The 13,629-nt window shown below is 42.0% G+C and overlaps 1 protein-coding gene across 3 annotated transcripts in view; it reads right to left on the reverse strand.

Annotated features, from left to right (window-relative positions):
• Positions 1–13,629, reverse strand: part of zmynd11 (zinc finger, MYND-type containing 11) — a 166,158-nt gene that overhangs the window by 27,128 nt on the left and 125,401 nt on the right. For all 3 annotated transcript variants that reach the window (XM_063044400.1, XM_063044399.1, XM_063044401.1), the window contains 2 exons: positions 5,641–5,728; positions 2,944–2,999 (listed from right to left, as the gene is read on the reverse strand). In XM_063044400.1, coding sequence (XP_062900470.1) covers positions 2,944–2,999; positions 5,641–5,728 — 144 coding nt within the window. The remainder of the gene's footprint in view (positions 1–2,943; positions 3,000–5,640; positions 5,729–13,629) is intronic.

Genomic DNA, 13,629 nt, shown 5'->3' on the forward strand with positions numbered 1-13,629 from the left:
TTTTATGTAAATAACCTTCTCTTCCTTAAGATACTTATCCTGTGCTAATCTTCAAAATTATTAAAATGCTATTTTGCCTTAATTATATATTATACACCATTTTATTGAAAATGTTAGAAAAGAAAATAAAGTAGCCTCCAACCCGATGGCATGAATATTAGTTTCTCTGACTTCTGGTAATTTTCCTCCTGTCCTCTTCAATTCCCTAGATCTAGTCTCTTATCTTCTCTTCACCTGCCTACAACCTCCCCCAGTGCCCCTCCTCCCCTTTCTTCCACGTTTCATTCTCCTGTCCCATCAAATTTCTTCTTTGGCAACCCCCTATCTTTTCCACCTACCACCTCCCAGTTTCTTACTTCAGCCTCCCTCCCCCACCCATCATCTTTTAGTTTGTATTCCTTCCCCTCCCCACACATTCTTATTTCGGTATTTTATACTTTTCCATAGATGCTGCCTGACCTTCTGAGTTCCTACAGCATTGTGTGTGTGTGAGATGCTCTGGATTTCCAGCATCAGCAGAATCTCGTGTTTAAGAAAATATTACTTTAATTTCAAGAAGTTAATTATGATGAAAATCCTTGATAGAACTTTGCTAACCTTTAAATGTGTGAAAACTTGTTTTATCTTATTCTAGTCAATGCACTACATTATGATTTGATCTGAATAAACAGTATGTAAGACAAGCTTTTCACTATAGCTTAGTACATGTGACTCTAATAAACCAATACCAGTGCATAATAAATTGTATTAAAATAGTGGAAGAAATAAATGGGCAGACTATTATTTCAACGGGGAGAGAATTCAAAATACAGAAATGCAAAGGGACTTGGGAGTCCTTGTGCAAGATACCCTAAAGGTTAACTTCCAGGTTGACTTGGTTGTGAAGAAGGCAGATGCAACGTTGGCATTCATTTCTAGAGGTACAGAATATAGGAGCAGGGATGTGATGTTGAGGCTCTACAAGGCACTCGTGAGACCACACTTGGAGTATTGTGTGCAGTTTTAGGCTCCTTATTTTAGGAAAGGATATACTGACATCGGAAAGGGTTCAGAGAAGATTCACGAGTATGATTCCGGGAATGAAAGGGTTACCATATGAGGAACGTCTGGCAGCTCTTGGGCTGTATTCCCTGGAGTTCAGGAAAATGAGGGTGGGTCTCATAGAAACATTCCAAATGCTAAAAGGCTTGAACACATTAGATATGGCAAAGTTATTTCCCATGGTAGGGCATTCTAGGACAAGAGGGCACGGCTTCAGGATTGAAGGACGTCCTTTTAGAACTGAGATGCGGAGAAATGATTTTAGTCAGAGGGTGGCAAATCTGTGGAATCTGCTGCCACGAGTGGCTGTAGAGGCCAAGTCATTGGGTGTATTTAAGGCAGAGATAGATTAGCCAGGGCATCAAAAGGTATGGGGTGAAAGCAGGGGAGTGGAGATGACTGGAAGAATTGGATCAACCCATGACCAAATGGTGGAGCAGACTTGATGGGCCGAATGGCCTACTTCTGCTCCTATATCTTATGATCTTATTTCAATACTTCACAACTCAAATTAACCAAGGCACAATGATATCCACCTTGGAAAGGGGAGGCAGAAAATGTAAGATGATTTGAAATAAGTTATCATTGAACATAAAATTAAGCCAGGTAATACTAATAATTAAGTCTAGTTAACACTATAATTGTAAAGCCCAACAGCTGCAATCTTGTTAAGATAATTTTTAAAAAATTCAGTGGGCAATAGTCTCCATGGAGAGGGAAGCAGATCTATATTTCTGAGTTATTTTTCACTCCCCAGAGACACTGCCTGATCTGAGAACTTTGAACATTCTTTAACAATGCAATTCAAGAGTCAATGTGAGAACTATTCTTTCATCAGATCAGAAACACTATTTGCTTGCTGCTACTGTTTGCATTATGTGTTTTTTTTCATTACACATTGGGTGTTTGACAGTCTTTTTATGGGTTATTTCTTTTTTTTGGTTTCTTATGGACACATTTTTTTTAAGTTCTCAGCACATTGGGTGCCTGTTAGGAGATGAATCTCAAGATTGTATAACATGATGAAATGGCAGAGTGGACTCTATGGCTGAATGGCCTAATTCTTCACCCATGTCTTATAGCTTTGTGATAATTCAGTATTATTAAGAGGAAAATTTGTTAAAAAAAATAACTCGTCCCACTTAAAAATCCTAAAATGATTGGTTCAATTTTATTTTCCACAGGCTTAGGCCTGGTGATTATACAAAACTGTCAGGTATAAAAACATTATATTATGAAATAATTCAGGGCATGGTATTCTTACAGCAAGTTGGTCAATCTTTATGACTTTTTTTAAAATCATTACTCAGCCTTGAACCTCAGGAATAAATGGGTAGATGAGATTCAACCACTACTGCCATGTTAACTTGCATACTGATTGACTAACACAAGCTTCAAATTATACATTGAGATCTGTTAAAATATGAAACAGCATCTTGGACTTCAGCTACAAATGACCCCAATCTACAGTACAATGGTAATCAGAACATTAAATGGTATCATTCTAATTTCTACCATGAGCCCTGCAAGACTCAGTTGGATTCCAAGTGCCTGATCTCACAACAGTTTTAAAGACAAGCCAGTTAAAGTACAGAAATGAGAATTAGAGAAGCTCTAGATAGCCACTCATCCAAATCCAATGTGTGCTCCATACAAGTTAAAATGTCTCCGAATAATTAAAACCATGCCTCTGACTGCATGCAGATGGATAATGAACTGTGGATGAGAATGTTGGCAAAAATGAGTTCAAATACAGTTTTTACATTAGCATAAGCACCAATGGATTCTTGGATTTCTGGCTGTGTACCATAACTGTCCTGACAGAAATTGGTCCAAGTGTAGCTACTGAGTTTGGCAAGTAATGTATTGTTTTATTAAATTGCTTCATATTTTACAGCTTACCTCATGGCAAGTGTCTTTGAACAGAGCCCTGGCTACTTCTGCCTGGTCACTATCAGCTGCCAAAAGAGAGGTAATTCAAAAATTATACTACTTATAGTAACACGATACAGTATTTCTCACAATGGAAAAGTTAGCCAAATGACTGGAAGAAATTAGAAAAAGAGAACTGACCAATGAGGCATTCTTGCCTCAAGAGGCAAACTACAGGCCAGAGATTCAAACACAAAGTTTAGGCCAACATTAATTTTGGAACTGAAATGTTATGTCATTTGTATCCTTGCCTATTTTAGTGTACATGAAACAACCCATTTGTTGAGAAGCTCACCTGGTGTCCTGTCTAACTTTTCTACTTTAGGAGCAATACCAAGCAATTTGGTTATCATAGCTCCGAACATTATAACAGTAACTATACATTAAAATGCTGTGAAAAACTTTTCCTTCCTTTAAATTAGCATTTAAAAAGGAGGGAATCCAAATTAGAATGCAAGCATATCAAGAGGAAAAGGAACAAAAAAAAACTGAGGAACCAAAATTACTTTCTATAATTAAAAAAACTAGTGGATTTTAAAACAGTAATAAATGAGTCTGGGGCTTCATATGGACTACAGTCACCATTTAAGACACATCTGGAATGAAACAGGAAAACATGAAGGAAATAAGGAAGCCTTCATTAGAGATATCACCATAGCCTGAAGAGAATCTTGTTTGAAATAGCAAGTTATCAGTTATAATAATGTGAATACACAGAGCACCAAAATAAAAGAAAGGAAACTGATGAGTTGCCAGCTACAAATGAAGCCACAATGCTAAAGCTTTCATTCACAATGCTAAATTTACAAAACAAACAGAAAGCAGCAAGTTTCAGCACACTAGATCAGGACATTTGCGAGTGACACCAGGACTGGAGGTGTAAGGGACAGCGAGGTAGACTATCAAAGCTTGCAGCGGGATCTGGACCAACTGGAAAAATGGGCCGGAAAATGGTAGATGGAATTTAATGCAGACAAGTGTCGCGGGGGGCGAGGGGGGTCACATTTTGGGAAGACAAGCCAGGGTAGGACCTACACAGTGAATGGTAGGTCACTGAGGAGGGTGGTAGAACAGAGGGATCTGGTAACACAAATCTATTTTTCCTTGAAAGTGGTGCCACAAGTAATAAGGTTGTAAAGAAAGTTTTGGCACATTGGCCTTCATAAATCGAAGTATTTAGGACATGAGTTGTAGGGCGATAAGGGAAAATTATCAAGGATGTTGCCAGGATTTAAGGACGCGAGTTATAGGGAAAGGTTAAATAGGTTAGGATTTTATTCCCTGGAGCATAGGAGAATCAGAGGGAGATTTGATAGAATAGTAGCTGAAAGGCCCTTTTCTGTGCTGCAGTGCTCTATGACTAGGAAAACAAATTACAGATACTGGAACCTGGAGCCAAAAAAAAAACACAAACTGTTTTAGGAACATCTGCAGAGGCAAAGAGATGGTCAATGTTTGGGTTGGGTCCTGACGCTGTGACTTGACCCAAAATGTCAACAATGCCTTTGATTCCACGGATGCTGGAGCAGTTTTTAAAAAAATTTTCAACACTTGCATCCTGGGATACTTGCCCCAAAATATGAATCAATTCTCCTTTCAAAATTAAATGCTCTACACCATTGTACAAATGAGTCATTTTTTATTCTTCATGAAAATGTAACTCCCATTTGACAAAGAAATAGAACAGTTGAAAATAAGTGGAAAAATACAAAAAGTACAAATCATTTTCCACCATGACATATCTAAAATCAAAATAAAATTTTCACGTAATTCAGATTCCTCCTGAGACGAAGGAAGTCAGTCTGTCAGTGGGTGCCGTCCCAAATCTGGGGTTGGTGGCTATGCACCTCCATCTTCTTTGATCTTGCTACAGCACAGAGTACAGCATCTCCTCCAGTTTGTTCTCGCTGGCCACCTTGGCACCGCCTGCCGCTGCCCCCGCCAAACTCGAGCCCAAGGCCGTGTCGGCCTCCAGCCGTGGCCGCTTCTTCGAGCTCTGCCCTTCCTTACGCGGAGGCCTTGGGCAGGTCCAGGCACACGGTGCAGTGCCCAAGTTCATTACGTCTCTTCTAACTAGGTGCATAGCATACGATTCGTAGATTCGTGGTGAGGCTTTAATCTCTTCTACGGAAGATGGCGTTGGCTCACAAGGAGCTCATCCGCCCTTTGTCAGGTCTTGTTTTTTTTTTAAAGTCCTGCTGGGTGTCCTCACCCCCTTCTCACCAGACTAATTCCGGTAGGGGAGCTGGCCCAAGTCGCCGACCACTCGACCATGGCCCCCGCCAAATCTTTCCAAGTGTCTGGCGCCCAACTGAAAATCATGATGAAGGAAGATGATGCACTAAAAATATTCAAAAAAAAAAGTGGATTGCTGTCAAATGATGGCCCAAAAGCTAACCTGGCACGACCATCAGAACAGCAGCTGGAACACATTAGAGGCTAAAGATGACACCCACCTTCCAAAACTAGCTTCATTCCTTCCCTGATAATAGAGAGCAAGCACGAAAGAAAAATCACTTTGGCATAGATTCAGATGGACTAGAATGCTGTTCATCTAATTTGAATTGAATTGTAGGTTAATTCCATTAATATTAACTACCTACTGCATTGCAAATAAGCAGAATAAATAATCAATTAGTAATTAAGTGCATATAAAAATAATCTCACCTCCATAGAAAAGTATGGTATTGTGAAGAAGCAATTGGGCATCGGCTTTAAACTCGTCAAAACTTTTGTATTTGTTTTCGTTCAATTTCTAGAAAAGAAATTAAAACAATTTTAAAGACATCATTTGAGCACTAAAGCATTATTGGTTTAGCATGACTAAGTAAACCAAAACCTGTTTTATACAAAGGGATTACAAAATTTTCTGTATTGATATTGAGGGAAACATATTCCATCCTAAATTTCAACTTTAAAGCAATAAGCATTGAGCTTTGCCTACTCCAATTTTAGAACTTTATTTTACTTTATGATGGTAGACTGTATAGCCGAGCAACATCAAATCCAGAATTCTGGTGACAGCTGCTCAAGATCAAATTACTCAATACAATAGGCTGTAATCTGTACATTGTTCCTGTGCTTGTCCTTCAAAACTTATCCACTTAGTCCAGAGAACAACTTTAAGCAGTAGAATTAGGTCATTTGGCCCATCGAGCATGCTCCGTCATTTAAACAGGGCTGATTTTTTCTTCTCTCAACCCCATTCTCCTGCAACCTTTCAACCCCTTACAAATCAAGAACCCATCATCCTCTGCCTTAAATACATCCAATGAGTTGATTTCAATGGACATCCGTGGAAAGGAATTCCATCGATTCACCCCCCTCTGGCAGAAGTAATTCACTTCAGTTCTAAAGGGATGTCTCTTTATTCTGAGGCTGTGCCCTAATGATCCTAGACTCTCCTAGTCCAGCGGTCCCCAACCACCGGGCCGCCGACCGGTGCTGGGTTGCAAAGCATGCGCTACCAGGCCGCGAGGAAATGATATGATTTGGCGATAGGAGTCAGCTGCACCCTTCCTCATTCCCTGTCACGCCCACTGTTAAGCTTGAATGCACGCAAGGTCAATACGCACATGTCATCCATGTCAGCGCGGGAAGGAGATCAACTCCTCGAGCTTGCAAATGACAACGGGCTGAAAAGCATATTTGACATAACATTTCTGCCGGCATTCTGGATCAAAGTCAAGGCTAAATATCCTGAGATAGCCACGAAAGCACTGAAAACGTTGCTTCCATTTCCAACATATCTCTGCAATGAATGCAATGAAAACTAAATTGCGGAATAGACTGGACATAAGGAACTTCCTTCGAGTATCGCTGTCTCCCATCACCCCTCAATAGGACCGTCTTGTTGCAGGAAAACAAGCCCAGGGCTCCCACTGATTCAGCGATATTGGTGTGTTGCAATGATTTTATATGTTCATACGGGGAAAATATGTGCTGTGTGTTTAATATCCAAACATTACTTAAAATGTTATGATGCTATTGACTTATATAACCATATAACAATTACAGCACAGAAACAGGCAATCTCTGCCCTTCTAGTCCATGCCGAACACTACTCTCACCTAGTCCCACCGACCTGCACTCAGCCTATAACCCTCCATTCCTTTCCTGTCTATATACCTATCCAATTTTTCTTTAAATGATAATACTGAACCTGCCTCTACCATTTCTACTGGAAGTTCGTTCAACACTTACTTCAAGCTCCCCTGATAATTGACTTATCGCTATATTCGTGCGAGGAAAATATGCGCTGTGCGTTTAATATTAAATTCGTTAGATAAACCCTTTTAGAAACGAAATTGAGTGTATTAGCCACTTATCACCTATATTGCATTCGTGATTAACACCCCGCCCCCGAACAGAATCACCAAAAACGATTTGTAGAAAAAAAAAAATCGGCACATACACGCATGCGTAAATCACGCATGCGCACTGGTGCCCGTGCAAGGCTTCATGGTCATTGTAGTCTTTCTTGGGGTAAACCCAACATATTTGACTGCTATTCTTGTTCGTTGGCAACCCTACCACCCACCCCCCCGGGTCGGCCGGTCTGCAAGAATATTGTCAATATGAAACTGGTCCGCAGTGCGAAAAGGGTTGGGGACCCCTATCCTAGTCCACTCTATCCAGATATTTCAGTACCTGTAAGGATTCAATGAGATTCCCATTCTCAATCTTCTAAACTCCATTGAGCACAGGCCCAAACCCATCAAATGCTCGTTAAGCTTTTGATTCCTGGGATCATTCTTGGGTCAGCACATCCTTCCTTTGGATTTGGGGTCAAAGGTTGCTTATAACATTCTGAATGTGGTCTAACCAACACCTTATAAAGCCTCAGCAAGACATTATTGTGCTTAAATTCTAATCCTCTCTAAATGAATGCTAACATTGTATTTGACTTCCTTATCACCAACTCAAACTACAAGCTAAGCTTAAGACTCCCAAGTCCCTTTACACCTCTGATTTCAGAATTCTCTCCCCATTTATAATAGTCTAAACTTAGAAATCTACAGCTCATTACAGGTCCTTCAGCCCACAATGTTGTGCCATCTACGTATTCTTCATACCAAAGCACATAACCCCACACTCTCCCGAACTGCATTCCATCTGCCGCCCCTTTGCCCATTCTCCCAGCCTGTCCCAGGTACTTGTGCAGACTCTTAGCCTCTGCAATACGATCTATGTCTCTGTCTATCTGTAAATTCTCTGCAAACTTGGCCACAATGCCATCAGTTCCTTCATCCTGCTCATTAATGTATAAATGAAAGCTGCAGTCGATGTTTTGGGCTTAGACCCTTCAGCAGGACTGAAGAAAAAAAGATGGAGTTTGTGCGTCACTGCTTTCTTAGTTGCCTTTGTTTTTTTGGTTTCCCACTAACCTTTGACATATTGCACGTCTCTTCTTTAGGATTCATGCTGTCTCAGACTTCCTCTGTCAGCCTAAGTTGCTTGTCCCTTCTCTAAGTATGTTTCTTCTTCCCTGGGACGAAATTCTGCTGTCTCCCCTAAAATCACCGCTCCTAGAAAATCCTGCTATTGCTGCCCCACTGTCTTCCCAGCTACAATTCCCTTCTAATCAAGTTTGGACAGATCCTCTTCATATCTCTGCAGTTACTTTTACTCAACTGTAATACAATTATATCCAACTTCAGCTTCTTCTTGCCAAAGATTAGGATGAATTCTCTCAGGTTAGACTCACAGGGTCTGAAGTGTTCCATCACCTTAAATTCCCTAATCTAGCCTGCCTCATTACAAAACATCAAATCTAAAGTTGCCTGTTCTCTAGGGGGCTTTACCACAAACTGCTCCAAAAAGAGGAAAAACTCATCTATTTAACCTTATATTCTTTCCCCCACTTGTATCAGAAATTTATTTGGAAAGTAAAAACAGAAAATGCTAGAAACACTCAGCACGTTAAGTCATATCTGTGGGAAGCAAAACAGAGTTAACACTTGGAGTCATAGTCAAGTACAGCACAGAAATCTTTGGCCCATCTAGTCCATGGCAAAACTATTTAAGCTGCCTACTCCCATTGACCTGCAGCGGGACCACAGTCTTCCAAACCCCACTATCCATGTACTTATCCCAACTTCTCCTCAATGTTGAAATTGAGCTTGTATGCTGGCAGCTCATTTCACACTCTCACAACAATTTGAGTGAAGAAGTTTCCCCTTATGTTCCCCTTAAACTTTTCACCTTTCATTCTTAAGCCTTGACCTCTGGTTGTAGTCCTACCCAACCTCAGTGGAAAAAGCTGCTTGCAGTTACCCCATTTATACACCTCATAATTTGTACACCCCTTTCAAATCTCCTCTTAATCTTCTATGCTCTAAAAATACAGTCCTAACCTACTTAATCTTTCTTTATAATTCAGGTCCTCCAGACTTGTAACATTCTTGTAAATTTTCTCTGGACTGGTTCAAGCTTGTTTACTTCTTTCCTGTAGGCAGGTGACCAAAACTACACATTAACTCCAAATTAAGCCTCACCACATCTTATACAACTTCAACATAACATCCCATCTCCTGTACTCACTACATTAATTTATGAAGACCAATGTGCCAAAAGCTTTTTTCTTTTTACGATCCTATCTACCTGTGACACCACTTTCAACGAATTATGGACCTGTATTCCCAAGTCCCTTTGTTCTACCACACTCCCCAGTGCCCTACTGTTGACTGTGTAAGATCTGCCCTGGTTGGTCCTACTGAAGTGCAAAACCTTGCACTTGTCTGCATTAAATTCCATCTGCCATTTTCAGTCCATTTTTCCAGCTGATGCAGATCCCTCTGCAAGTCATGATAGTCTTCCCCACTGTCAACAGCACACCTAATCTTGGCGTCATCTGCAAATTTGCTGATCCAGTTAACCACATCATCCAGATCATTGATATAGATGACAAACAACAAACAACCCAGCACCACTCGCGGTGGCACACCACTCGTCACAGGCCTCCAGTCAGAGAGGCAACCCTCTACTACCTCTCTCCTGCTTCTCTCCCAAAGCCAATGTCTAATCCAATTTACTACCTCATCCTGAATACTAAGCAACTGACCCTTCTTGAGCTGCCTCCCAAGCGGCACCTTGTCAAATGCCTTACTAAGGTCAATGTAGACAACAGCCACGGCCTTGCCTTCATCCACTTTCCTGGAAACTTCCACAAAAAATATTATAAGATTGGTTAGACATCACCTACCACAAACAAGACCATGTTAACTATCCTTAATCAGTCCATGTCTATCCAGTCCCTTAGAATATCCTCCAATAACTTTCCCACAATTCATGGGAGACTCACCGGCCTGTATTTTCCTGGTTTATGTTTACAGCCTTTTTTTAAAAAAAAACAGCAAAAACAACCTTGGCTATCCTCCAATCATCTGGTACCTCTCCTGATGCAAAGGATGCTTTAAATATCTCTGCTAGGGCCCAGGCAAGTTCTGCACTTGCCTCCTGTAGGGTCTGACAGAACTCCTCGTCAGGACCTGGAGATTTATCCACCCTGATATGCCTCAGGGTAGCAAACACATCCTCCTCTTTAATCTGTACAGGATCATGAAGATGATGCCAGTTTGCCTCACTTCTATAGACTGTGCCTGTCTCCAGAGTAAATACAAATGCAAAGAATTCATTTAAAATCTCCCCCATCTGTTTTGGCTCCACATACAGATTATATTCTGGCCTTCCAGAGGACCAGTTCTGTCCCTTACAATCCTTTTGCTCTCAACATATCTGCAGAATTCCTTAGGATTCTCCTTCACCTTGTCTGCTAGTGCAACATCATGCCTTCTTTTAACCCTGCTGATTTCTTAAGTGTTTCCTTGCATTTCTTATACTCCATAAGCACCTCATTTGTTCCTACTTGTCTATACCTGCTATGCACCTTTTTTCTCAGTATCTCTTGAAAACCAAGGTTCCCTATACTTTACCTTTAATTCTGATAGGCACATATGAGTCTTGTACTTTCAAAAGTTTGTTTTTGAAGGCCTTCCACTTTCCAAGTACACCTTTGCCAGAAAACAGCCTGTCCCAATCCATACTTGCCAGATCCTTTCCGATACCATCAAAATTGGCCTTTCTCCAATTTAGAATCTCAACTCGCAGACCAGACCCATCTTTTTGCTCATTTCAAAACTAATGGCACTGTGGTCACGAGATACAAAGTGTTCCCCTACACAAACTTTTGTCACCTGTCCTGTCTCATTCTGTAATAGCAGATCCAGCAACACATGCTCTCACTGGGACTTCTACATACCGATGAAGGAAACTTTCCCAAACACATTTGACAAAGTCTACCCCATCCAGTCCTTTTATAGTATGTAATTCCCAGTAAAGGACAAGTTAAAATCACCTACTATAACAACCTTATGTTTCTCGCAACAGTGCACAATCTCCTTACAAGTTTGTTCCTCTAAATTCTTAGGACAGGTGGGTGGTCTGTAGTATAGCCCCATTAGCATGGGCTCTTTAACTTAGCACCCAACTCACTGAACTCCCTATGCAGAACCTCGGCACTCATCCTACCCATGTCATTGGTACCTACATGGACCATGATCTTTAGCTGTTCACCCTCTCGCTTGAGAACGCCAAGGACTCAATTCAAGATGTTCTGGACCCTGGCATCTGGGAGGCAACACACCACCTGGGAATCTCATTCTCGCCCACAGAACCTCCTGTCCATTCTCCTAACGAATTCCCTATCACCACAGTGTGCCTCTTCTCTCCCCTTCCGAGTTACACAGGCAGACTCAGTGCCAGAGATTCGACCACTGTGACTTTCCTGTTAGGTCGTCCCTCCCCAACAGTATCCAAAGTCGTATACCTGGTGTTGAGGGGGATGGCCACAGGGGTACTATGCACCAGCTCAACCCCTTTCTCCTTCCTGACTGTCAGTCAGTTTCCTGCATTTTGGGTGTAACTACCCCTCTACATGTCCTACCTATCACCCCTTCAGCCTCCCGAATGATCTGGTGTCCATCCAGTTCCAGCTCCCAGTCCTTAACACAGTTGGTTAGAAGCTGCAGCTGGATGCACTTCTTGCAGTTGCCAGGGACACTGGAGGTCTCCCTGCCTTCCCACATCCTGCAAGAGGAGTACTCAACTATCCTGCCTGGCATTTCTACTGTCCTAATTGAGCAGATATGAAGAAGGGAAGTGTAAAAAAAAAATTACCTAGAGCTTTTTTTTTGCTTTCTCTATGACTGAAGCCTCTCCTTACAGAAGCCTCAAGATGACCAATCTAACTGCCCACTCCAATGATAGCCTCTGCGATATGGCTACAGCATTTGCTGCCTGCCTTCCTTTAGATTGCTCTTACTAATCAGCCCCAAACGCCGACTGGTTGCTAGTCAGTGCTCAATTATGCTGTCATGATCAGGTCAGTGGACCTGGGTGAAATCCCCCCCACCTCTCAAACTTCTGATGTCTAGATTGATCACTGCTCAGAGCTCAACTGAAAAATCAGAGACTTTTTGTCAAAATTCAAATCAATTGATTTCTCTTCCAACAGAAGAGAGGCCTGACCTGCTGAGAATTTTGTTTTTATTTTAAGATATCCAGTAACTACATTTTTTTTTCCTCCAAATTTTAAGTACATCTTTTTCCTCCATCTCTTAAAATTGTGCAATGTACACAAAATCTTCCTTTTTTCATGCTACCGCTGACATCTGGGCAAGCTGTCCGGGTCAGTTTCTGTTAAGTTTCCCTTTTTTCTTACTGTGTCAGGGGTACTTAGTGTAGTTTAAATGGTCGTTGCATGCTCTTCATGCTGGATGTTGGAGTCCCGGGAGACCCAGAGACTCTCAGGGAACTAAATCATGTGAAGTGCATCCAGCTGCAGCTCCCTGAAGATCGTGTTAGGGATCTGGAGCAGCAGCTGGATGACCCTCAGCTTCTACAGGAGTGAGGAGCTCATCGATTGTAGTAACAGGGAAGTAATTACCCCCAAGCTGCAGGAGGCAGGTAGCTGGGTAGAAGGAATGGGAAGGTGGATAGGCAGTTAGCACAGAGCACCCCTGTGGCCATTCTCTTTAATAATAAGTACACCTTTTTGAACACTGTTGTTGGGGGGGGGGGGGGGAGAAAGCGGGCCAGGAGTGAAATGACCTCCCAAAGGAATACCACGGAGACCCAGTTTACTGGCAATGAGCATGGGTCCATGGTGCAAAGGGAAAGAAGGAAGCAATAGTGACAAGGGACTCAACAGTCAGGCGAACAGGCAAGAGATTCTGTGGATGTGAATGGGACACCCCAATGGTACGTTGCCTCCCAGGTGCCAGGATAAGGGACACCTCGGATTGTGTCCATAATATTTTGTGGAGGGAGAGCAGCCAGATGTCTTGGTACATATTGGTACCAATGACATAGGAAGGAAAAGCAAAGAAGGTCCTGAAGTCAGAATTTAGAGAGCTAGGCACAAAGCTGAGAAGCAGGACCTCCAGGATAGTAATTTCCACATTGCTACCTGTGCCACATGCCAGTGAGGGTAGAAACGGGATGATTTGGCAGATAAATGCGTGGCTGAGAAGCTGGTGCAGGGGGCAGGACTTCAGGTTCTTGGAGAGATATGACCTGTACAAAAGTGACAGGTTGCACCTGAACCCGAGGGGGACCAATTTTCTTACGGGCAGTTTTGTTAGAGCTGCTGGGGAG

Source organism: Mobula hypostoma, chromosome 3 (assembly GCF_963921235.1).
Source record: "Mobula hypostoma chromosome 3, sMobHyp1.1, whole genome shotgun sequence".
Classification (NCBI taxonomy): domain Eukaryota; kingdom Metazoa; phylum Chordata; class Chondrichthyes; order Myliobatiformes; family Myliobatidae; genus Mobula; species Mobula hypostoma.